Below are 23,640 nucleotides of genomic sequence, written 5' to 3' on the forward strand. Positions count from 1 at the left end.
CCGGCGGTAGGATGTGGCAGTGGACCTGACTCAAAAGTAATTATGGCACAGAAGAAAGACTAAAAGGCCACCGGTTTCTGAAGAACTGGTGAATTGTTGATGATCACCCGATTGCGCGTTTTCCAATGTTAAGAAGGTGATGTTAGCGCGATTTGGTATCGGGGCAAGTAATTTGTCTTGCGCTTTGAAACCATCGCTTCAATATGAGCGATTTTTGAAAAGTGATCAATAAAAGATTCCGCCCGGGATGTTAACCCAACCCGACATAGTTCATGAAGCGGTTCATACACTGCATGTTTTGCAACAATAAGCTATGTCCGATTCGGATGATTTATTGCTGCAGAATGAACACGATCTTATGAGTATTGATAAAATCGGTCGAAAACATGCAGTATGCAGAAGAAGTGGTGTTCAACCACATTTATTTTTGATGTCGTTCTGCTCACCATACGCGATAAAATGAATGTTCACGGACTAACATTCACCTGTTGCTTTCTAGCGCACCTAATTAAAAGACAATCGGTTACCCAAACGTCACAACCAGGTGAATTATGTCCCTGAGCTTGTGATTACGATCGCACTACTTCCTTGCCCATAGCGCACCGGGGTAGATATCTATTTGAACGAAACACCGGTGGTGTAACTGATGATGATGATGCATGGGCTGTGTGCCAACTGATTACATTGGTGTGGAATCATAAATATCTTTCGCACGCTCTCAAACGCTGTACGTACAGAACGAGAACATCCAACGCTCCAAAAACGGGTCTGCTTCTCCCCTGTCTGATTAGCTCGGTCGACTGGAGACAGCAGGCGACGTACGGGTCCTTCTGCCCGAAATGGAACTGCACCGCAGTGAAAACGAAAAAGGGTAATCTTATCCAATGAAACCATGTCCATGCATTCAGCGCGTACGGTGAGAGGAATGGCGCCGTTGTTGTCGTTGTTGTTGGGACATTAATTTATTCGTCTTAGACTCTTCTCCACTTCACCCATGAGGTTACTGTGAAGCTGTTAATGTTGAATATCGACCTTTTTTTATTTGTGCACAACACACACACACAACAAAAAAAGACGAGTACTCACCTGAACTCCAGTACAAGTCCACTGAATGATCTATTTTTAATCTTCAAGGAGCCAGTTTAGCTTGCCCTGGCTCAAGCTTAAGTAAACATCACCTTCTTAAGGGGTGCGCAATTGACCCGATACCACTTGAAGGGGTTCCACTTGAGCTCGAATCCAGTGCACACTCCCGGTCCCCAAACACCGAACACGATCACGTTCGAAAGATCCCAAGTAGCGTCGAACGGAACGCATCCCTTCAGTCACACTTCTGCCCTCGAGTGTTCGGTGAGCTCAGCTGAAACTGACTTCCTTTCGGCTGTAAAAACTCAAATCAAAATCAAAATACGTTCCAAAATCGCCTCCCGTCGAACAGCACGATCAGCTCAATCTGATTGAGAGTCTCTGGGTCTGTCTAGTTTTCAAACTCCTCAGTCTTGGACTATAGCCTTTCTGATACAACCGAGTGGCGATACTGGATTACAGCGTTATTACGCGATCGATATATTACAATACACCTTTGCCTGAGTGTTTGCGTTTGGGGCTTTTCTTTCCTTTTGCTCTCGAAAAACAACAGACATGATGTGTCCAAGATAAGTCCCGAAAATAATACCCATGCGCAAGAAATCGGAGAGTGCCAAATAATTACGAATGGATCGCGAAGAAGTTATGTTTTTTATTGCTATTATATTAATCGATCCATCCTGCTAGTGAAAACGGATCAACAATTCCATCACTTCGCACTTTGCTGATCGATTATTGTTTGCTCTCCAACAAATATGATGCCCGTGGAATGGTGGCAACGGCACGACTTGTTTCAGAAGTGTTTCAGAAGGAATGTCTCTGTTAACTCGTTGGTAATAATGTTAAATGATCAACTGTTGAACTGGAATTATTATATCAAACGAGTAGATTGTTAAACTCTCCAACAATCTAAAGGAATTTTGTTATTATCTCTTGTTTAATAGAGTTATAAAACCACTAGAACCTTTTTGCTCAAGTAGCATAACTCGTGCAGAAAAGAAATCTCGCTCCATTCGTGCGAAATAGTACATGTTTAATGCCATCAATCTACATACGATACTGAAGCTCACGCCATCCTCCAATGATTATCCTAATCTCCCTCGAGCGCCTCTTGATTTCCGTTCTTTCCACCAGGTCGACGAAGATTTGCCATTAATCTGGCAGTGAAATCTTCGCACGCTATATAGCGTAGCTTACCCACATGACACGTCACGTTGCACGTAGTTGTCCCGAACCAGTCGCGCGACGCCACGGTGCGGATATGGATGTTCCTGTTCCGTCTCTCGAACGACGTACACGTTTACGTATATACCGTTTTGTTTCTAATGCTACTATCCCACCATATACACCGAAGCAAGCCCGTTTATTATAATGAGGTTTAATTCTCACATTTGTCACAATTTTACATGCATTAGCGCAATACATCCACACACACAGAGTCTCGCGCGCGCGCGTATGTGGCTGTCGGTGTGGGAAAAATCTTCATCGCAATCCCACGGAATGGGTGGATTTTTCACTGTGCAACGACTAATCTCGACCCGCCATCAACGTCGTCGGCACCGGAGGCGACAACGTGGGCAAGATAAAACAGCGACCCAAAACGCAGCTTCCCAGGCACGTTTTGCAGACCACTGTTCGTGGTGCGATTTATGCGACGCGGGAGCTGGTTTATCGAACATCGATTACTGGTGCGTCGGATTGAACGGGACCGGTGGGTAATATTTCTTAGCCGGTAAAATTGTGCCCTACAATCGAAGCTCTTTTTCTGCTTTTTGTAACAAAAAAAAAATCAAAACACATCGGTTGCGGATGATGATTTTGACAGCTGCCTGACAGTCCGCAGGCAACAAGCATCAATCCCGCAGCTATGATCCATATTTCTGGCGGATCAATCGCATTGAAGAGCTGGTCTCTTTTCCACAGTGCACAGCAGGTAGCACGGAGCCCAGCTTTATCATACATCGCAAATCGGTGTGATTTATTGTAATGAAGGAGGTGTATCGGTGGCAGATGGGACATAATTTGAGCTTCCGCTTGGAGCCAGATATGGTTGCTTTTTGGGAGGATGAATTACGATGACTTGCTATGACTGATGAGCTCATTTTTTAATACAAACCCGGTTTTTTTGTTATCCCAGTACGCTTCGGGGCAGAATTTGACGAGAGAACATCAATTGTTGACTTCGTTTTAAAGATGAAGGTTTCGGTACCGTACAAAGCGCATATGCACAATATTTTTGTACACAATTGCTTGCTAAAAACGTTAAGGCGTGTCGATAATCGTTAAAAATCATTTTTTGATTATCGCTTGACTTAAACGCACCCGCCAATACCCCTTATCCATACACTATCTATATCAATCAGTGTCATAAAAATCGGGCAACCAGCGCCAAAGTGTTCGCCACAAACAAAACCTCATACCAAAAAGGAACTCCAACTCAATTGTAGCGATCTTTGGATCCAACACCAGGATCATTACTCACTGCAACGAGTTCTTCCATTTTGTATCAATTCATCTGGAACGATACTTCGCCCTCCTAGTGAGCACGGACGCTCTGAAGTAGAGGTGTGGAAAATGTGGTAATTGAAATGCTCCGACCGATCGACTAAAAAGACGGTACATCTCGTCGAAAGAACGCCCATGAACGTAGAGATAGAGAACATACATATTTTTTATGACCTGTTTCAAAGACATTCAAAGTGGAAAAGAGTGAAAAGAAGCTCGTTTTGCTACCCCTACGACGATGTAATTGAAATCCGTGCACCACTCGGAAGTGTGCCTTCCGACAAAAGACTCCCGCTGGTCCGGTGCGGTAGAGTGGTTTCCTTGCGGTGGTTTAATTTTATTAACCAAATTCTTCTACCCACCAGTGCATCTCTTGCAGAGAGATCTAGGCACGCCGGGAAGTATAGGGTTGACCACGTGGGGAACCATAATTTAAGCCAAACTCCAATTATTACTCCAGGATCAATGTTGCGCGGTGAATTTACTTAAACTTTGATCGATTTTCTTTCTTCAGCTGAAACTATAAGGGGCTGCGAGATAATTTCCCGTTGTTTTGATAATAATCTACCTTCGAGTCAAATTAAAAACACGCAAGCGCTTGTTCGAGTTTAAGAACCGCCGAAAAATAATTTAGCTTGTGGCACGCGGTGGTTTGAAATTAGTCCCTTTATTTCTTTCTCGAGCTATTTATTTCGAGTGATTTTTTTTTCTTCCATGATAACCTACGGTTGTAGTTGAACGTAATTGCGCATGATTTAATATCTTGCAGCATGATCAATGTCTTGCTGCGGCGATTTAGTGCTAGAAGTGGATAGAACGAACCGCGCCGATGGAACCAATCCGTTGGCAGCTTTTCGCTTCTCCAGCTCTAAAAACACACACGTACTCGAGGCTCCGTGTCAAAGCGAACGGGTTATAGCCGGTCCGGTGTCGCTACCGAACGAAGTGCCACGTAAAAGTGGTTCCATCAAATTTCATATATGGCATACAGCATGGCACCGTTGTGTCGTTGCCGTTTTAATGCCCGATTGCTCAACTGTCATTTCAAGCCCACCCCATTGCCTAGTTTGTGCGATGGTGGGCGAGTTTGAATTTACATTTCTAATTTCACCTGCCGTGGACGGACACTAGCGCGGACATTAATGAGCGCCGGGCGACAGGCAATATCAATTAAAGGAAATCACAAATGGTGCCCCCGGAGTGCACGCGTGCACATGGTGTAGGATGTGTTGGTTTCAAGTGCAAGTTTTGGTTGGATTAAGATACAACGCATTTGAAAGGAATAAATCAACCAAACACCGGGTGGTTCTAATGTGCAATTGCGCAAGTACTCAGCGTTGCCTTTGTGCGAACGCAAACACATGCCAAAGTGAAATAAGTGGAGTGAACTTTGTGGAGTTGAAGCTTAACTGAGTGCATGTTCTGTTTTCTTTTAATAATAAACACATAACTTACGGCTTGATTAATAGACGCCATACGCGGTGTTTGTATGCTAGAAATGCGTCCAAAATCCTCCTAAATTTTCCTAGAGCAAAAGTCCCTTAATTGAGGATTATCTCTTTAACCTGGGGAAAGAAATGTGAAGAATAACTATTGGAATATATTACTTCTGTCTCATGTTTACAGTAAATATTTTCGGGCGAATATGTCACGTTATCAAGTTTCAACTTTTAAATATTTTTCCTTATCTAAATTCATGTTTAATTCAAAATATCCAAAGTCATTAATTGCTAACTAGAAACGTATTTTACTCGGTTTGACACAACGCTATCATAATCATTAAGAGTCGCAGTTCAAACTGCGGCTGTGTTTTCCTCCCAATAAAAGCAAACCTTCTGACTGTCAGTGTCAGCTACTAAAACGGGAAATTTGATGACATCGATCAATCCCAAATTGATCATCAAATTAACCCCGCTTCTAGCGTTTGGCGCTGCTGAGGAAGCCAAACAAAGCGGAACGCTATCGTTCACTTCACTGCCAATAGTGGCATCCTTCGGGCGAATTTTTGCCGCCGATGCAGAGTAAGCTATTAAAATACAAACTATCCCTATCAATCGATAGCATGCGAAAGTCGTGCTCCCACGTGATGAGGTGACAATATTCATAAGGAAAGGCGGTGAGCCGAATAGTTCCCTAATTAGCGAGCAGCGACCAGGCATCTAAACGATCCGTTGATGGCTCTATCCAGCGCCGTGTGCCTTTGCCATTCGATTCTAAATGACCCCGTGAGAGCAGGAAGACTCATTATCCGACGCTGGATACGGGTACGATGGTCGATACGATGCACGGATGCTGAGCGGGAAAATGTATGCAAAAAACACACACCCTGATGATAAAATGGAGTCTAGCCCGATCGTTGTGTCTTCCCAACGTCGGCAGAAACGAATCGAAACGCTATCGAGATCACTATCGCCGTACGGTCGCCGGACACGGCTGATGGTTTTGCACAGCCAGGAGAAAGATTTATTGCTGCAACGTCGGCATGAAATGGCACTGGAATGGTTCTACGGTTCGGTTTCGGACATGTGAAATTGTTCAACTAGTTTGCTTCTTGACATAGAACGAGATTGCAATTGTACGATCGCAGACGATACGCTTCTCACGACTGTCCATCGAAGCATCGTGAGCCTTGTACTGGAACGGGACCAATCAGCAATACTGTACAGGATTAATATTGGAGCATCAAGCAACTGGTTGGCAACAGCTCGCACACCACCAGGGACGAATGACCGTCCGGATTCGGCATTCTATTTCTTGCTCGTAAAACCGTAACATTTTACCCCAAAAATCTTTCCATAGCATCATCATTTGGATAATGGAGTTTTGTGGTCGTAAAAATACTAGTGTCAGAAATCAGAAATTTCATCCGGTAATGTCCGGCCCGGCAGTGGAATGTTTTTCGACCGCTCTAAGCTCAACGAACAGGGACTTTTGGGTCATAAAAATGCTGGCGTTTGGCTGATGGCGCATTCCTCACCCAAATGATTGTTAACTTTTGAATAAAAAAAACAGCTATGGTATTGGAACCAAACAATGAAAAAGGTTTGAGATTTGATTAAAATGGGAACATGATTGTGTATTAGCTCAAAGAACATTATGAATCTTTTATTCTCCAAAACCAAACTTGAGCTTTATGCTTGTGTCGTAAAAAAAGAACAGGAACAAGTTCTAAAGCTTGTTAAACCGTCGGTCGATCCTTGAACTATTTTTTTGTTCATCTGCTTAGTCGAAGCAAATTTCCTTAGAAAACCGCTGTAAAAATTGGGGATTTTTAACGTCCTGCCTATAGGCTTCCCCGCTTTGATCATCACGCCCAAACTGGCGTACCTGCCAAAAACCAACTCCAACCCGCCTGTTTTTGACTATTTTGTGTCAATCGATTTAAAACGGCCCAAAAACCCAACACCGAGAGCACCAGAGATGACAAGCTCGGGATCGCAAGTGGCGTGGCCCAACTCAAGGCGATCTCAAAAACAGCAACCAAAAAGACAACCAAAAATCACCCGACAAACGGACATTGGAATGCCCTCGGCCAGCACAAAAATCGATCGCAAACCCGATCGTAAAAGTTTCAAATTTTACGACCACTCGATCCATAAAATCTCTAATAAAGCACTGAATTAATTACGGCACGGTATATATGGACCACTTAGCTCGTGTTGGAGCAAAAAGACGGTTTTGCTCCCTCTGGTGGATGAGTTTGGAAGCCCGCCGAAGGAAGTCCGGTGTCGTGTTGTTTTTTTTTTGCTCGATCAGCGTCTGTGTTATTGAACTGCGACCGGAAAATTGATTAACACTCGTGCCTTTACAAATGTTCGGATGCCGTTGTATTTTGAATGGTTTGGCAACACTGTTTCGAGTGTTTGCCCGAACGAGTTCCATCACCCACGGTCATGCAAATAAATTCATTATTAAATGGCTTTATTGCGCTGGTTGATCGATTTTAATGCAATGCTCGAGGATCACGAATAGGTAGTTTAAGTCACATTTAAAACTGCTCCAATACGTTTCATTTATGCATTTTCTTTGTTTATACATAACTATTGTAAAAATTTATAAATAAAAACACAAATAACAAACATGAATTAAACGCTTTTTGTTGCTACGATGATATCTTTACAATCGGATCACGATACTGCTAAACTTTAATACATCGAGAGATAATTATCCATTACAACCAAAAAATGTTCAATATTGAACATTCAATATTGATTCATTGATTCAAAACGAAACGATCCTAGGAAAGCAAAAAAAAGCGCCAGATCTACCGCCACAGAAGCCTTACGCAGCTAGAGAAATAGTTCGTGCCCAAGCTAAAGGTGGAATGAAAAAAAAAAAGAAATTCTACCAAGTCGGTGAAACTCAGCTGTCAGTTATCATCATGCGTACCGTCATAGAAACCACCGAAAAAGCCAACCCATCGAAGGTGAGTTTTTGATTTCGAGCGCATTATTACTCCCGCACGCAACAAACACACGGAAGGCAGGCGGACCGCCAAAGGTTTCATCGCCTCCGGTGCTCCGCAAACCATTCTACGATTATTTGGAAATGGATTAATTACACATTTTCGATATAAACGGTTCGTCTCCACCAGTGCCCGCTACTGCTGGGACGATCTTCGTCAACCCGTCAACCGCCCTATTGGGAAACATTCAACAGCGGCTACAGGGGAAAAAAAAGAAATGAAATAAACCGTTCACTCCGTTCCGAATTCAATAGTCACAATGGCCAAAAGAAACCCCCGGACGGGGTTGGCTCTCCTCTAGACGCACCCGGGTGAACAAAACGGGCGCAACGGAATTATGGGAGGCAAAACACAACACAAACGAGCTGGGAATCGGGCTTGGGATGGGTTCGGTTTCGTGCTCACTGGATTTCTTTTTCCTCCCTGGTCGCTCATGTTGTTCGGTCTCGAAGCAACGGTAGAAAGAAGAGAAAACTTAATCAATAACACAACAATAACAATATTTTGATGATAATACTTCCACTTCAGTACAGATAAACTATTATTACGCGATCGCTCGACCGTTCAAGCTGGCTGTTTCTGTCCAGACGGGTTGGCTCTGTGCTGGTCTCCGGCTATGCCTGCGGCGGGTGCGAAACTCCCAAATGATTGATGGTTAAATGTTGGCCCGCGCTACGATTAGTGTGTTCGAAATATTCACCGAATATCGGCCGTACTCTTTCGCGCACCTATACCGTGCCCATCGACTGCGTGAGGTATGCTGCCAGCCCTTTCCCCTACGAAAGGCGTCAATTGCTCAGCCAACACATTCCGGTGTAGCTCCTGCGTGGCGGCGACTCTGCATGCGTTTTGCTACCATTCTGTTTTGTTTGGATCTCCGCGTCGACTCCCTCGGTCTTGGAGGGGTGCCGGTAAGGGCCGTTGCCTGTCTCGTACCTAGGAATAACTGCGCCCCGGTTATACGTGACTCAGCACGCTTCGGTTCGGAAGGCTTCGAAAACTCGAGGATTATACATGTTTTTAGATCAGCGGCTCAAGCGGTTAGATGGTATCGGCGGCAATGACGGACTGCCGAGACTGCTGCTGACCGATCGAACGGGTGAATATGCTTAGCAACAATCTCGCAAATCATCTCCACTGGGTAAGCGATCCTCTTGCCTGGGTGCCGGGAATAGCTGGCGGCAAAGCGCACACAGCAGGTCTTGTCCGTTCGTTGAACGGGTATTAATTGGACGATGAAATAGGTTGATAAAAATGATACGAACGAGCCTGCTCGATGGTATTATGCTGTGGTAGTAGGTGTCTTCTAGACGGGATCATATTGATCCGAATGTGCGGCCGACAAATTGTAACTCTTTTGTAAAGTTTAAAAAAAGGAGTAGTTCCAATCAGCTATTTTTTATGAATTCATACTTCAAAATCGTTCAGCTGGACAAACGAGTGCTCCAATTCTGAGTCGTTCCCAACAATTCCAGCTTTGATGAATACCTTACAATAAAGCCGGAATACAGCTCATTTTACGCTCCCACAGCAGTAACTTTAAGGATTAGTTCGCTATCACGATGTGCTCCACAAAAAGTGTGCTCCACCAATTCGACATAACCACAACCACAAGCACGGAAGTTTGCGGCCAAGTATGCGAAACCTGCAAAAGCGAAACAAAAGAATGTGTTAAAAGTGTCATATTAAAATCACGTGCCCAGTGGTTCGGATAATACTTAGAAAAATATCTTAATGCCACCGAGGCCCTCTATGGTTTACGTGTTTGCCACAACGGGAAAGGCTTCTCTTTCCCGGGAGAGCTGGTTCGCAGGGCGAAGTTGATCTTAACGGACCCAATCGAACCTGCAAGAATCGGGTCCGTTGGCTCGATTGGTAAAAGAGCGCTATTTAAATATCTTTCACTTGCCGAGAAGCAGCTTCGAAGCAGCAGCTGACCTTTTGCTTATATGTATCAGCAACGTATTAATGTTGGCGCATCAACACTACAACGATTCTTCGAAATCTGCATCCAACCGAACGGACCTCCGGAATCCCTAATTTGGTGTGTAAAAATTCTTGTTTACACTCGGATCTACTCGACTACACTCGTCCATATCGTTGAGCGTCCCGTGGAGTTTGTGCGTTTGGTTCCGTTCTTCTCTTTGCGCACCCTTTTCCAGGCATCGTGTGCCTTCATTGGTAAATTGTTGACGGTTTTCTGATTGAAGGGCATTTAAGCTGATCTCTTCTCTTTCTCCTGCCTCCACTTGCACTCGTCCGTGTAAGTCAAGCATCGACAGGGCTTCCTGCGGTGCAGTAGCCGGAGACGTTCGGGATTTCTCGGAGGATTTCATTTTCCTGCCTGTCCGTTCCGATAATCGCTGTCAAGCGACGAAGCCTCGGACCACCAATCAAACCGCCCAACATAAACACGCACTCCGAGGCATCGCTGGAATGATTGGAACGGTGTGTTACGCCTGTGTTACGGATGCGTATTGTATCCGTATTTTTTGGAAGGTTATGATACGCAACTGTCACTGCCTTTAGATGAAGTCTTCAAGCTAAAGGGATAACCTTCCAAAATACAGTCCTACCAAATGGGGTGACGAACCGGGTCTGCTTTGCCAGTGACTGTGAAATCGATCTTCAGCCGCGGTTGCCCGACGGGAGATAAATTCTTAAGCCCCATTTCTCGGTAACTTGCGGGTCCAAATTGAAATCTCAACGACCACTTGACAGGGCTCACTTCAAACCAGGAAGATGGTTCGAAATTCTCTTACCGTGCGCGGGTAAATGTGCGGAATGTTAACGCAGCAAAGCCGTAACTAACGTGGCCGGTAGCTTGCCACGCTATTCCTGCTTTGCTACAACCAGCCAAAAATAGACCATCTGACAGCACTTTGACAAGTGGTTTTGACTTCCGCCATAAAGGACCTTATGTTAAGATTCGGGAGAAGCTGCCTGAAAGCTGCTCATCAAACGAAGACATCAACTGTTGTTGAACGTGTCCCTGTTTTCTTTCTCGTCCCTCTTTCGTCCATGTTCTCTTTTTCGTGCTACCATCACTCCTAGGTGTTTGTACGAATGCGACTGCTCCATCGGTGTCCTCCATCAATAGAATCCTGCGTAACCGGGCTGCAGAAAGGGCGGCAGCCGAGTTTGCTCGGGCGGCTGGCTATGGTCTCTATCCACCACCACCGTACGGTGGATTTCCTTGGCCAACTCCCACCCATCTGTGGTCTCCTGGACAAGGACTACCCAACATGTCGCAGCCTGGTGGAAGTACTACCCCCGGGACGATTGGATCACCTGGTTCCGGTTCGCATGAGACACTTGGTTCGCCTGATGGCAATCGATTAATCGGTAAGCATTTATTCAAGGCTAGTGGTAAAGTTTACGAGACCTTCTTAGTAGCTTCCAATTGGTTATAAACTTCTCCTATCCTTCTTCATCTTTTTCGATAATAGACATTGAAGGCGAAGACTCCAACAGCCTCGACGGCGATCAACCAAAGTTTAGACGTAACCGAACCACCTTCAGCCCGGAACAGCTCGAGGAGCTGGAGAAGGAGTTCGACAAGTCGCACTATCCCTGCGTCAGTACCCGTGAACGTCTCGCGTCCCGTACCTCCCTCAGTGAAGCGCGCGTACAGGTAACTATCATGCCGTGGGATGGAAAAATTTCCTTCGCTTTCTTGGAACCCAAAACTGTGCAACGGTTGATCCGGTGCGAGCAAGCTGGTTTCCACTTTAATTCCCCATTTCCTCGCCCATCTTGCTAACCTAGAACGGCCGCTTGCTCGAAACCTAATCCGAAACAGATGAGGAAATTTTTCGCGCTTAGTTATAAGTGTTTGAGCTAATATACTTATAACTTGAACTACTAGGTTTGGTTTTCCAACAGACGGGCGAAATGGCGACGTCATCAAAGAATGAATCTTTTAAAAAGGTCCACCTCGCCGAGCACGCGGGCTGCGGCGGTAGCGGGAACGGCAAGTTCCGCTTTCACCCCTGGCTCCCCGCCGCCGCCGCCGCCGCTGCAGCAGCAGCAGCAACAGCCGCCGCCAACCGGATCACAGCCGGCGGCGTCGGGTTCAACGGTACCGTCGGCCCTGGCGGCCCATTCCCAGCACCCTTCCTCCGGTTCGCCGGGAGCGGGCCCTCCCCTGCCCGGTCACCACCATCTTCCCCATCATCTTCCGGGGGCGGCGGGACTGCATCATCCGCACCATCCGCACCATCATCTCACCCACCCGCACCATCATGCGCTTCATCCGCACCACTTTCACCAGCAGCCGGCGGCCCCGGGGTCGGCGGCTGTTTCGCATCAGCCGGGAGGCTCAGGGTCCTCCCAGTTGCCACCCCATCACCACCATCACGCGGCCCATCTGCATCCCAACCCGTCCACCTCGCCGGCGGCACAGGCGGCCCAGGCAGCGGCCGCCCTGGGAGCCCAGGCAGCAGCGGCAGTAGCAGCGGCCCAGGCAGCGCAATCATTAGTCACAGCATCAACTCCATTATTAATGGGCGGTGAGCACAGTGCGTTCCGGTCGCTCGTACCAACGTCGGCGGCGGCCCTTTTCGCGGGCTTGTCGCGCTCGTACGCCGCCACTACCGGTTCCTCCAATCTGGACTCAGCCAGTCCGGCACCGAGCGACGATACGGACGAGGAAATCAACGTGCACGACGATGACTCAAACGATGAAGCGCTGGAAACGAGCGGTAATGGTCGTCCCACGAATGGTGGCGGTACGCGTCATCGCCGTCGACGTCGCTCCAGTTCTGTCACCGCCTTTACCGACTCCTCCTCCGGTCCCTCCGGTCCCTTGCAGCTTACCAAACACGAACGCACACCGCAACAGTGAAGCCTTATTGCGGGAAAAAAGCAGCCATGTTTACCCAGGCCACCATTTCACGCACCCACGGCCGAAGGACGAACAGAACAGGGTGTCGATTACACACTCTGCCACGAAAGGAAAATGGCGTAATGCAGGGTGTACAGAGACAGCCAGCTGCATCGGGTTCCCCTTTATTTGCTGCTGGAAGCCCTTCGTAAAATGGAACTCATGGCTGGAACCCTGTGCAAACGGGGCAAGAGAATTGAACCAATGCAACACGTGTTTAAAATACCCCACCCTCTCGAAAAGGGTCAGCAAAAGGACGGCATAATGGCGTGGAAGGTGTTACCATTTTCATGGCGGTTTTGTGCAAATGCAAATTAATCAATGTTCGCTCAAAACAAGCATGTAACCGTAACCCCGAAAGACGAATGACCGTGCGACATAAAAGTAATACGATAATCAATTTCCACCCACACACACACACCCTTTCCCCCGACCAGGACTTCAAGGTGAATCAGTGCAGCAGGCTGGTGTAGATTATTTTCATTTGACCCACTCTGCTGCTTCAATTCATTATTCAATTATATATCGAGGCTTCTTATATAACCAGACGACCATTGCCAACAAGCGTTGCGATCGTTCTCGGTGACAAAAGAACGAAAAGGACTGTGAGCGAGAGAGTAGCTAAAACTGGTGAAGGAAGAAGTATGAAAATGATACTTTACTGTGTAAAATATGGTTCAAAACAAGAAATTTTCTTTTAAAAATGTGGATAAATAAACAGCTAAGGTAGATAGAACTACCTATACGATGTTGTCTTTTTCCTTTATTTTACGATCCTTTCAACACCGGTACGATCAAAAAGTGTAATACGATAGATAGCAAAAAACAAGTTAAATGATACGTATGTTAGCTAATTATGTTGCACTGAAACAGTTATGCAATCGATGTAAAACTGGTACGAAGCGCCAACAATAGGGGCAGGATTTAGTTGGGAGATTAGCTGGATGGGATGGCAAAAGTCCACAAGACAAAATACCTGTTATGTGATTAGGTGTGCATGGGAACGTGACTTTTGCTAGATTTGTAGTGCGTGTATGAGTGCGGTATGTATTAAGTACGATTTGACTACTATAGCTGCTACATTATTAGGAAAGTAATTTAAATCAATTTCTGATCCTTCTGACATTCCTGTGCACCAGTGCACCTTCTTGTTGTGTATGTATTTCCTACTAAACGCTTCACATTAGGCAAAATAGATGTGTAGAACCACCAACGTGGTCGAAAGTAATGTTACAGGTAGAACACGTAGGGCAACGTATTGATTTTAAGGCACGTGCTAATTTATGACTAGTTTTAAGCTGAAAAATGCTGGAAAATGTTCCCAAGAATGGCAATTGATTTTGAAAATTCAAAAATATTGAAAATAATAACTAAAAATGCGTCTCTTGTTTATTTGCGTATTAATTATTCTTGTCCAACGATGACACTAGACTATTTTTGCTACAAAAATTATCACCCGTGACCCGTCTTGCAATCGAACAAATTCTTTTAAAAGTATCTGTTCTGATTACCCGGTAATCATGGCGCTCGTAATAGCGACAATCAAACGTACAATAAAACTCCCAAACAAATGAGCCCAAATTAGCTTGGCACCCAACCGATCGAAAGGCAAACTGCAAACCCGTTTGACCGGTGGCAACAAAATGCATCGAACTAAAAATCGAAAACAAGCCTTTAAAGTGAACAAAAAAAAACACACTTCAGACCTTTTAAAAGGTATTGAAAATTCTTCTTTCCATTCGTGGTTGTCAAATACAGCAGCCAAAATCATTGCCGCCATATTCGGCCAGCGTTGCAGAAGCAAAAACCCTCCCAGTGTGTCCCGTTGGGCTGTTTGTCTCTTTTACTCGTTTCTTTTTTTTTTCTTTTTCGATGACATTTGCATAATATACCCATCATTGCATTACTGCAACCGGGGCGTGATTGCAATCGACAGCAGCACTGCTGCTACAACCCATTTTTGTTCAAACCATTTCAAATTCCAGTGATATTCTTCCATTTACCATCACTACGCACTACGCAAACTAATGATCATGTCCACCTATCAACACCTTTCCAAAAAGGTTCGTCGCTTACTGTAGGTAAGGTAAATACAGTTTTTGGTGGCATATTGGTACGATCGTTTTGTAGTCTTTTTTGGGCTGTAGTTTTTTTTTTATTTGCTTGCTTATATCCGTTAAAGTCTGATATCCAATGCAACAGGGACCACTCAAAGGCGTAAGCTGGTACTAATGCTTTATCAGCCACACGTACACAAATGCGGGCACAAATCCGATCATCAAGGAAAGAATTGAGTTTTTTATTGTCTCTTTTTCCCTACTAACTGAACCCACCAAAGCCGACAAAGTGTTGTTAGTGCTTTTTTTTGTTCATTTTTTTATTCCTTCTCTTACTAAATATTCCGCTCATACTTTGAAGCCAGCTGTGGTTAAGTGCTCGTAATTTCTGCCAATTTATGACATCAATTAGACCGTGTCCGAAACGAGGTGACAAACGCATCGGGTTAAATCCCACAAAATTGCTCCCGAAAAAAGAACACGCTGCTTGCGCGCTTTTTTTTAAACACATTTTTATCACCCTAGCTGCTTTCATCCACCGTGGATGAGTGGTGGATGCGAGTGCGCAAGAAAATGCTAAGTAACTGTGCATAAAAATGTGTGAAAATACCTATCAAAACAAAATCCCTTTTCTGATATGCAGCGGTTTTGTTTTTCTTCATCCACCTCCTAATTAACCATGTTCAGTTCTAAACGATTTATATTCTTCCTTCTTGCAACAGCAAATTGAAAAAAAGGCAAAGAACAGAAATTATTTTCACCCCGAAACAAAACCCAAATGGACCATTTCGGTCACAAATCCCTAAAAATGGGCTCATTAATTCATGGATTTGGCGCCTGCCGCAAGTCATGAACTTGGTGTGTTAATGAGCTTCAAAGTTTGCTGATAATTACTTCCTTACCATTGCCTTGCTCTGTCTTGCTTGTTAAATGTCCCGACACAGACTTCAATTAATGATTTTATTTTAATAAATTGGATTACCGGCTCATTTTCTTATCATGCTTCAGTGTTAATCTACATCCGAACATCAGAGATGCATTTCAGAATAAGTTTAATTAGACTCCATAAATGACAGTTTAATTCCAATAATAACTACGCGGTAAATTCTATATGAAAGAAACGCCATGAAGAAGTTTTCTGATGAAATAAAATAACGGCATATCCGAACAGCAGATATTTAGGCAAGTAAAACTATTTTTTTACATACTTTTGAGCACACTTTACCGAAATGAAAATAAAATTATATATTCCCATTTCAATTGCACCTGTTTTGGACAAACAAATTCCCAAACTTTCTTAAGGCAATTTGACGATCACCTCTTTTCGGGGCTAATTTCACTAAACATCAAACTAATGATGATCGTTTTGGATCATATCACGCAACATATACAGACGCAACTCACCCGATTACATCGCTGCCCAGAGCTCGATAGTCTTTATCGTAAACCGCGACAAGAGAATTTAACATTCGGCCGATCAAACAACCTTGTCTCGTTGAAACACAAGCAGCACATTTTATGTCCCCAGGCGAAACTGCGCGTAGATTATGCTAATGCCAAACAGACGTAACATACTGCTTAGAATCTGCACAAGGCCTGCGTTAGGAAGGTTTGAATTGTTGGATGGATTTGATCTAAATCGATAAAACGCCACCGGCAAACGGGCGACCGAATGGCACGAGCTTCTCTTGTCAAGTAAAGCAGCTGGTTTCGGTACAACATGGGTTGCTAATAAAAATAAAATATTAATTTACCATCTAAACTACACCTGTAAATAATGCCCCGTTTAAGCAGCAGCAAGAGTCGAGCATGAATCGAATATTCATTCAATCGTCTCAACCGAATATGCCCGGGATAAGGCAAAGTACAAGGAGGAAATGCCTTGTGCAAATTTTGCACTGTTTAGCCTTTTGAGGCTGACAATACGGCTAAATGCCGTAATAATTAATTGTAAAAAAAATTCATTCAATCGTTTCGAACGATTAATGAATTTAGATTTTTGTTATAACAAAAATAAAAGTTTACTATGACAATTTTTTCGGATAAAATGATCGAAGACCTTCAAAAACTTGATCATCAATTCGATACCCACAAAAAAAACATACAAACATCTTCCGAAACCGACAGGTGACTCGATTCGATCGCTCCGGTCACACATAAACATCGTCATAATCATTCGACCCGTGATCATAATGTCATCGGCCGCTTCTTTATGCCCATCCTTGATCATCATTTCTTGTTTTTTGCTGCCAGCTCAACCATTTAGGTATTAGACTTAGACAGCGGACCTGACTTTATTGAACGTCGACAACAAACAAAAAAAAACCCTCCTAACCAGTATCACTCGGAGGACGATCAGATATCAGCGGTGGGTGAACATTGGGCCTGATGCTTGCTCACGATGCTCACAAACTTACCCATTCCGATGTCTTTCAACCTGCCCGTTAGCCTTACGCTAACGGGCATGCGCTTGATAACAAAAATATGCCATAAATACATTTTGAAGCGACCCCAACACGGAGCGGATGTATGAGAGGCAGCCGAAAATCGCCCCAGAAAAGAATAAAATAACCATAAATTTGCTCCAAAATCTGACAGCTAGCGTACCGGAGGTGGACACACCAAGCGACGAACCTCGCTTAACACCGTGCAACTTTCGCTCTCGGGCCATCTCGATCGGATGTGTGTGGAATCGTACAGAAGTTTGGTGTGTGTGTGTATTTTTTTCACTTCACTTTCGATTGTTCCTTAAGGTGTAGAACGTTTGCAAACTCAGCACAGCTTCTACGGCATTCCCTCGAGGAGTCCTGCCCAGGGTGTGACGAAAAAGGCGCGAACAAAACCATAATGCCTTTGTGAGCTCATGTAAAGAATGAAAAATTAATGTGCGCACATTCTCCGCTCGCTCGCCTTCTTGGCATTGCTGAAAGTGATCGAGTTCCTTGACTGCGCCACAATATAACGTACCCAAAAGAGAAAAAAAATGGCAAACGGAGGATAACAAACGATGCCGGGAAACTGTAATGGATGGGCAGCCTTATGGGAAGCTTTTGTGTGAGGAAACCGGATAATTTACGATGTATTTTTCTACCTTCACGTAATTAAATTAGGATTACGCTGTAGCCCGCGCAGTTTGCGTGGAGCGCATGAGAGCGCGATGGTGGCAGAGGTGTTAATGAAGAGGGAACCAGAGCGCTGGTAGCGATTGCTAACACACTCACTCATGCCGTCGGTCCTAATTTGGGCGACACTACACACCATCGGAATTGAAGCTTCTGTTAAGCCTACCGAAAAAGGCTCCCGGGACAGGTCGGTAACTTGCTGTCCGTTGTTGTACCGTTGTGCAAACAGTGTTCAAACATTGTACCCCGTTTCCGAAATGAAGTGATTCGTAGCCTCACACCATACATCAACCCCCCGGGGCAAAGGGTGGGCTAGGGGGGTTTTTTCGCTTCCCCTTTTTTCGCTAAACCCGGGTAAGTGTTCATTTGTTTTTCCACCCGTTTTTGGGTATGCTTTCAATAAAACTGACACCTCGATGGAGCGAAGTGGACGATTATTGGTTTTTGGTCTATCGACCGGGTGATTTCGGTCGATGGCCTTACACACAAGCGGCCAACAAAGCTGGGTTCGGTAAGCCAAAATCGATCAAACTTGAAACGGTTGCGTTGATCGAAATGGACACCCGTTTACTTTGCTAAAGTTCAGCAAATTACGCCGTGCAAAACAATGGACGAACCAGCTTTACCAGTTTGGTCGATGAAGAGCCTATTATTTTATTGAAATTCCTAACCCCACCCGTTTTTGGGGGCAAGTGATTGTGACGCCTTTGAAGTGATTTACTTCCAGTACCATACAGCACAACGCGGCCGGCAGGGCAGGTTGAGCGGACGCTTGTTGCTTGAGTGCCTAATTTAATAATCGAATCAAACAAAGAAAAGCGGAAAATACTTCCATTTCTATTCGTGCGCTTTCGAGTGGCCAATTGGTTCGCTATTTATGATGGAACCGGTTTGGTGGATTATTGTGTATGCTTTATGCAAAACTTCACGGTGAGTTAAGTTCATCAAATGATAACAGTTTATCCAAAGTGAACACCGATTCGGGCATTAAGATATTCAGAAAATACGGTTGTGTAGCAACTGTCATTTTGAAATTAATACGTGATAAATTGGGTTTTTTGTTTTAAGAAAGTTACACCTATCGAGACTGACTGAGTGGCGACGTTGATGTATTCTCCAGTAAGGGCGGGATATTGGAATGACAGAAGATCATTCAAGTGCTCGATTATTCAAAAGTGATGTAGATATCTTCTGCAGGAGACGAAGGAAATGGGCATATTTTTAAACAAACAACAAAAATATTTCCCAACCGAGTATGCCCGGGATAAGGCAAAGTACAAGGAGGAAATGCCTTGTGCAAATTGTACACATCGGCCTTTTTGAGGCTAAGAATACGGCTAAATGCCGTAATAATTAAACACTAAAATCCTCTTTTTGTAGTCGATTTGGCACAACATTCTTCTGTTCCACTTCCATTCAAACGCCGCTTTCTTCACTAAATTTATTGCCTACTAGCAGTTCACGAGTGATTCAAACCTAAACAAACAATCGTGACAACATTACGTTAATGTGTAACCATTCCGCCGAAACAGTCGATGCGTTATCGCATTTATCAATCTGCCATTACATCTCCATTCTTACAAACAACAGTTACATCTCAATCTCCTCCAGTTTCGTTTGCCATCTCAATCCACCGACACGCATCGTTCGTGTCTTAACCTCATCGCACACCCATAACGTCTCACCGCAATCACAACCGCCATCGAATGCAATTTTCCCTCACGGTTGTCTACCCCGAAAACCGGTCAGGCTTATCGCTTAACAGAATCACGCTTGATTAGGACTGAAAAATTGCACCATTCGTCGCACCGTTTAGTCGACCGATGGGTTAGAGGAATGGAACCTGAACTAACGGCTAATTAATATTGATCACCACGGCATACGGTCGAACCCATAGTGAACCGCGTGCCTGTTTCCCATGGGTATGAGCCAACGGGTAAAATGGGTCGTGTTTAACGCCCTGCCAGAATGTCAGCCCCACCCGTTTGCGATCGAAAAAATCTCGCTCCGGTTCGGGTGAAAAATGGTGAAATCGTACCGATCGTACGTAGCTGGGTGACACCGAAATCGACCGTGTCTGACCGGCCGTTCGGGATGGGGCGCTGAGTGTGAAAATGGTGAAGATCCATCCATACTCATTGAAGAGCTCGTGCAAATCAATTTCGTTCTGTTCTTTCAATTTTAATTAGTACGCCTCGTTTTAGAACACTTTTTTGTTGTTGTTGTTAGATGATGCTGCTACCATCGCTCTCTGACCGCATGGGGAAGCCTCACCGTTCTAAGGCGCGGTTCTCACGAATGAAATTTGGGAAGGTGAATTCAATTTACGTGAGGCAAAAGGGTGCATCGAATCGATGAAAGGTGAAATCAAAGTACGCTCGAGGTACGGCGTAATTGAAGCAGGGTGAAAATTGAATTAACGCTAAGCAGCGCAACGACGACTGGGAAGGAAATCAATTCTGTCCGCAAGTCCACGTTTGTCGATTGTCGTTTGGACGCGTGAGGAAGACTGCGAGGAGTACGTTGCTCACTAGGTGTACTTTTTGTAAGCTTTCGTATCAGCTGGAGAATTTAAATCTAGAAATTTAAGCGTTGATATATTTGATGTTAGGTTTAATATAAGAATAGTAATGTATAAAAGAGTATTTATATATTTCAGAAACGAGTTAGTTTACCAAATTTAATCTTTATTTGCATTTAATGATTAGGTTTTTCATGCTTGTTAAACATTTCCATTAAGGACTTGCTTAGCAAGAATTCCTCCCACCAAAAATACTCGTGGGCAAATGCCAGCTTCAGAGTGTGACATCGTTTCACATTTCACATTTTTACTGCCACCGTAAGCTGACCATTTTCCAGCGATAAAATGCTCCCGCTTCGATCTCTTCAACTTGGACGGCGGTGTAGTAAAAATTTAAAATCAATTCCACCACTTCGCGTTACCGACTAGCCGAGCGCATAATGTCCTGAAAAGGCCTGAATCGCGGGTCACCGAAAATGAGTGAATCTTATGGCTGCAGTTCCCTTATCAAACGGGGCGGATCGTAAAATACATGAAGGTAACATTTCCAGCAATACACCACGGCTGGCGACACAGTTGAGCTGGAAGCTTTCCAAAAAAACCGCCCGAAATGCGTGAACGATAGGAAAATGGGCAACGAGAATGAAACAAGAAAACAAACAAAACCAAAACAGCGATACGGGGACGGACGGTTATTAGCGTGCAGAACGCATCGTAAAAGTGGAAGGCAGCCTCCACTATCTGCCCGGTCGATTATTCTAATTTATTTAAATTTTACCTCCATAATGTCTCTTTTTTTTGTTTCAGCGCTCGTAAAGGAAGGGAAGGTGCATTATCGATCGTTCCGATCGTTTGGAATTCGATACCGAAAATGCTGATCCACATCGCACTGATCGCTTACTCGCACCGCACCTTATTCCTTTCTTTTGGGAGTTGCCCACAAACGCCGGTTAGAAACATTGGAGAAGAATTGAGAACCGAAAAAAGGAGGCCCCAAAAACCGTGACGATAAAAACAAACCTGCTCGATTATGTTGTTGAAAAGATCGATAAATGCGTACGTGTGTTTGTAGTATGGGTGATTCTGGGGACGAAGAGACAGAGCACCTAATTTGTTAATAAATTTTGAATTAAATAGCATCTCGAAGTGGCCGAATGGCACCGAAGCAGTTCGGAACGATCCTGAGCGGTACCTTTTAGTGGTGTTATAAACGATCTTCGATTCTCGATCTGAATGTTCCGTTTTTTTCCCCTCTGCCTGCTCTTCGTTTTCTTCATTTTTCCGCAAACTCGTTCCACGCCAACCCGTTACGGGATAAATCTCTCAATCAGTGCAACGATTTTATGCTTATGCTTGTGCACAGAATAAACAACACAGGACGCAAGAAAGTGTCCCAAACCGTGGTCAAAAAACGCGGTACGAAATGCTCCGAAATCATCAAAAATAGTGGCTTAGGTTTCTAGCTCCCGGCTCGTTGGAATCTATTAAGAGATCACCGCGTACAGCGGATTGACTTCTTAATGGGTTTGGCACGTCGGGGAAAGAAGCATCGAAAGCGCTCTGATCTGCCCATACTCGAACTCGCATTAGGTTTCCATATGTTTTCTATAGTCCCCCGGGGGGACTGTGCGCCGACGGGTGTGACGGTGCGGTAATTTATGGCACAAAACATTCTTTCCACTCGTGACATATTAACGAATGGACACGCTGTGGACCATCATCGGCTGTGCTTGTTGATTATTTGATTAAGCTTTTGTTTATGTTCGGCCATAAAATACAGAAATTTTCTAACAACATGCCAGTGTGCGAGACCGTTTTTCCTTTTTTTATGGTGATAAGAAGCAACAATGAAAGTATAAAGGTGGATTTCTGTTAAGGTAGTTCAATAAAAGCTTTTAGATTTAAATTTTGTTATTCTCTTGTTGATTGGGTTAATTCATGAAGTTTTTTTTTCTTGACCGTTTGAAATGATTCATTTTTGATTTTCATTATAAGATTAAGCTAGTTTAAAAACAGAAGAGTCTCGAGGAAAGTGGAGAGAAAAATTATCCTTTGTTTTATCCTGAACAGAGGCCATTACGCAAAATAATCTTTTTCCTCCTTTTTTTGCAATGATTAGAACAGTCTTTTACTGTTGATAAGCGAATGTAAAATGGAACAAACGTTTAACTGCTACCCGATAGGTCAATCAGGCCAACCTTGCCTGGATGCCGGATCGACGATGAACCGTGTTTGAATTAATTTTCGATTTTATTTCACCTTATCGTAACCCCGTTCCGTTGCGACCGTGCCGAATCTGATCAAGCCATTTCAATCTCCGGCTGGAAAGAAATGTGTGTCGCAGCATGTTGCCTTATTTTATGGTATTCTACCGTGCTCGAAACTGTAGCATTTTCACACAATACAGACACACACAAAAAAACGCATTCAGCATTCCAATCGTAAATGCAGCCGGGGCCAGACACGATGGTACCGCATCGTCGATGCGTGAAGTATAAAAATCAAACCAATTACCAACCGATTCCGATCGGTGCCGAATGTTTCGATTGCTGTTGGATATTAAGATCGATTTTTGTTTTTTTTTCCTGTGTTTTTTTTTGTTTTTGTTGGAGAAAATAAAGCAACAAAAAATAAACACACACCGACAAGGTGCTTTGGGTCCCTGACCAGAAGCTAATGAAGCGTTTTGGAGGTTGAAGGCTATTAGGCTTCTGCCCGCTAGACACCACTCTGTCGGTGTTACGGATCTTATTAGTTCGGGTTTGCCAGTGAACAAGATAAGCAGTCCGATCCATTTCTACGACCGAACCGGTCACGTGATAAAATCTACTTCGAAATAAATTTACTCTTCGTTTTACTCAGACGACACAAAAAAAGGAAACAGTTCAAATTGTTAACCTTGCAGCAAATTAAAACCTCATTCGCCGCACCCCAAAAACACTATCCCAGCGGTAATGTCATTTTTTACGGGAACCGTTCTCACTCCCAATGGGTCACAA

General features: G+C 44.3%; 1 protein-coding gene across 3 annotated transcripts in view; it reads left to right on the top strand.

The window, feature by feature from the left end:
• The window catches only part of LOC125771783 (paired box protein Pax-6-like), a 44,447-nt gene extending 29,147 nt beyond the window's left edge, over positions 1–15,300 (top strand). For 2 of the 3 annotated variants that reach the window (XM_049442833.1, XM_049442832.1), the window contains exons 5-7: positions 11,111–11,401; positions 11,506–11,690; positions 11,925–15,300. In XM_049442833.1, the coding sequence (XP_049298790.1) occupies positions 11,111–11,401; positions 11,506–11,690; positions 11,925–12,902 (1,454 nt within the window). In that variant the 3' untranslated portion in view covers positions 12,903–15,300. The remainder of the gene's footprint in view (positions 1–11,110; positions 11,402–11,505; positions 11,691–11,924) is intronic. The other variant, XM_049442834.1, reaches the window with a different exon arrangement.
• The last annotated feature ends 8,340 nt before the right edge of the window (positions 15,301–23,640 follow it).

The sequence above is a fragment of the Anopheles funestus genome, chromosome 3RL, assembly GCF_943734845.2.
Source record: "Anopheles funestus chromosome 3RL, idAnoFuneDA-416_04, whole genome shotgun sequence".
NCBI lineage: Eukaryota > Metazoa > Arthropoda > Insecta > Diptera > Culicidae > Anopheles > Anopheles funestus.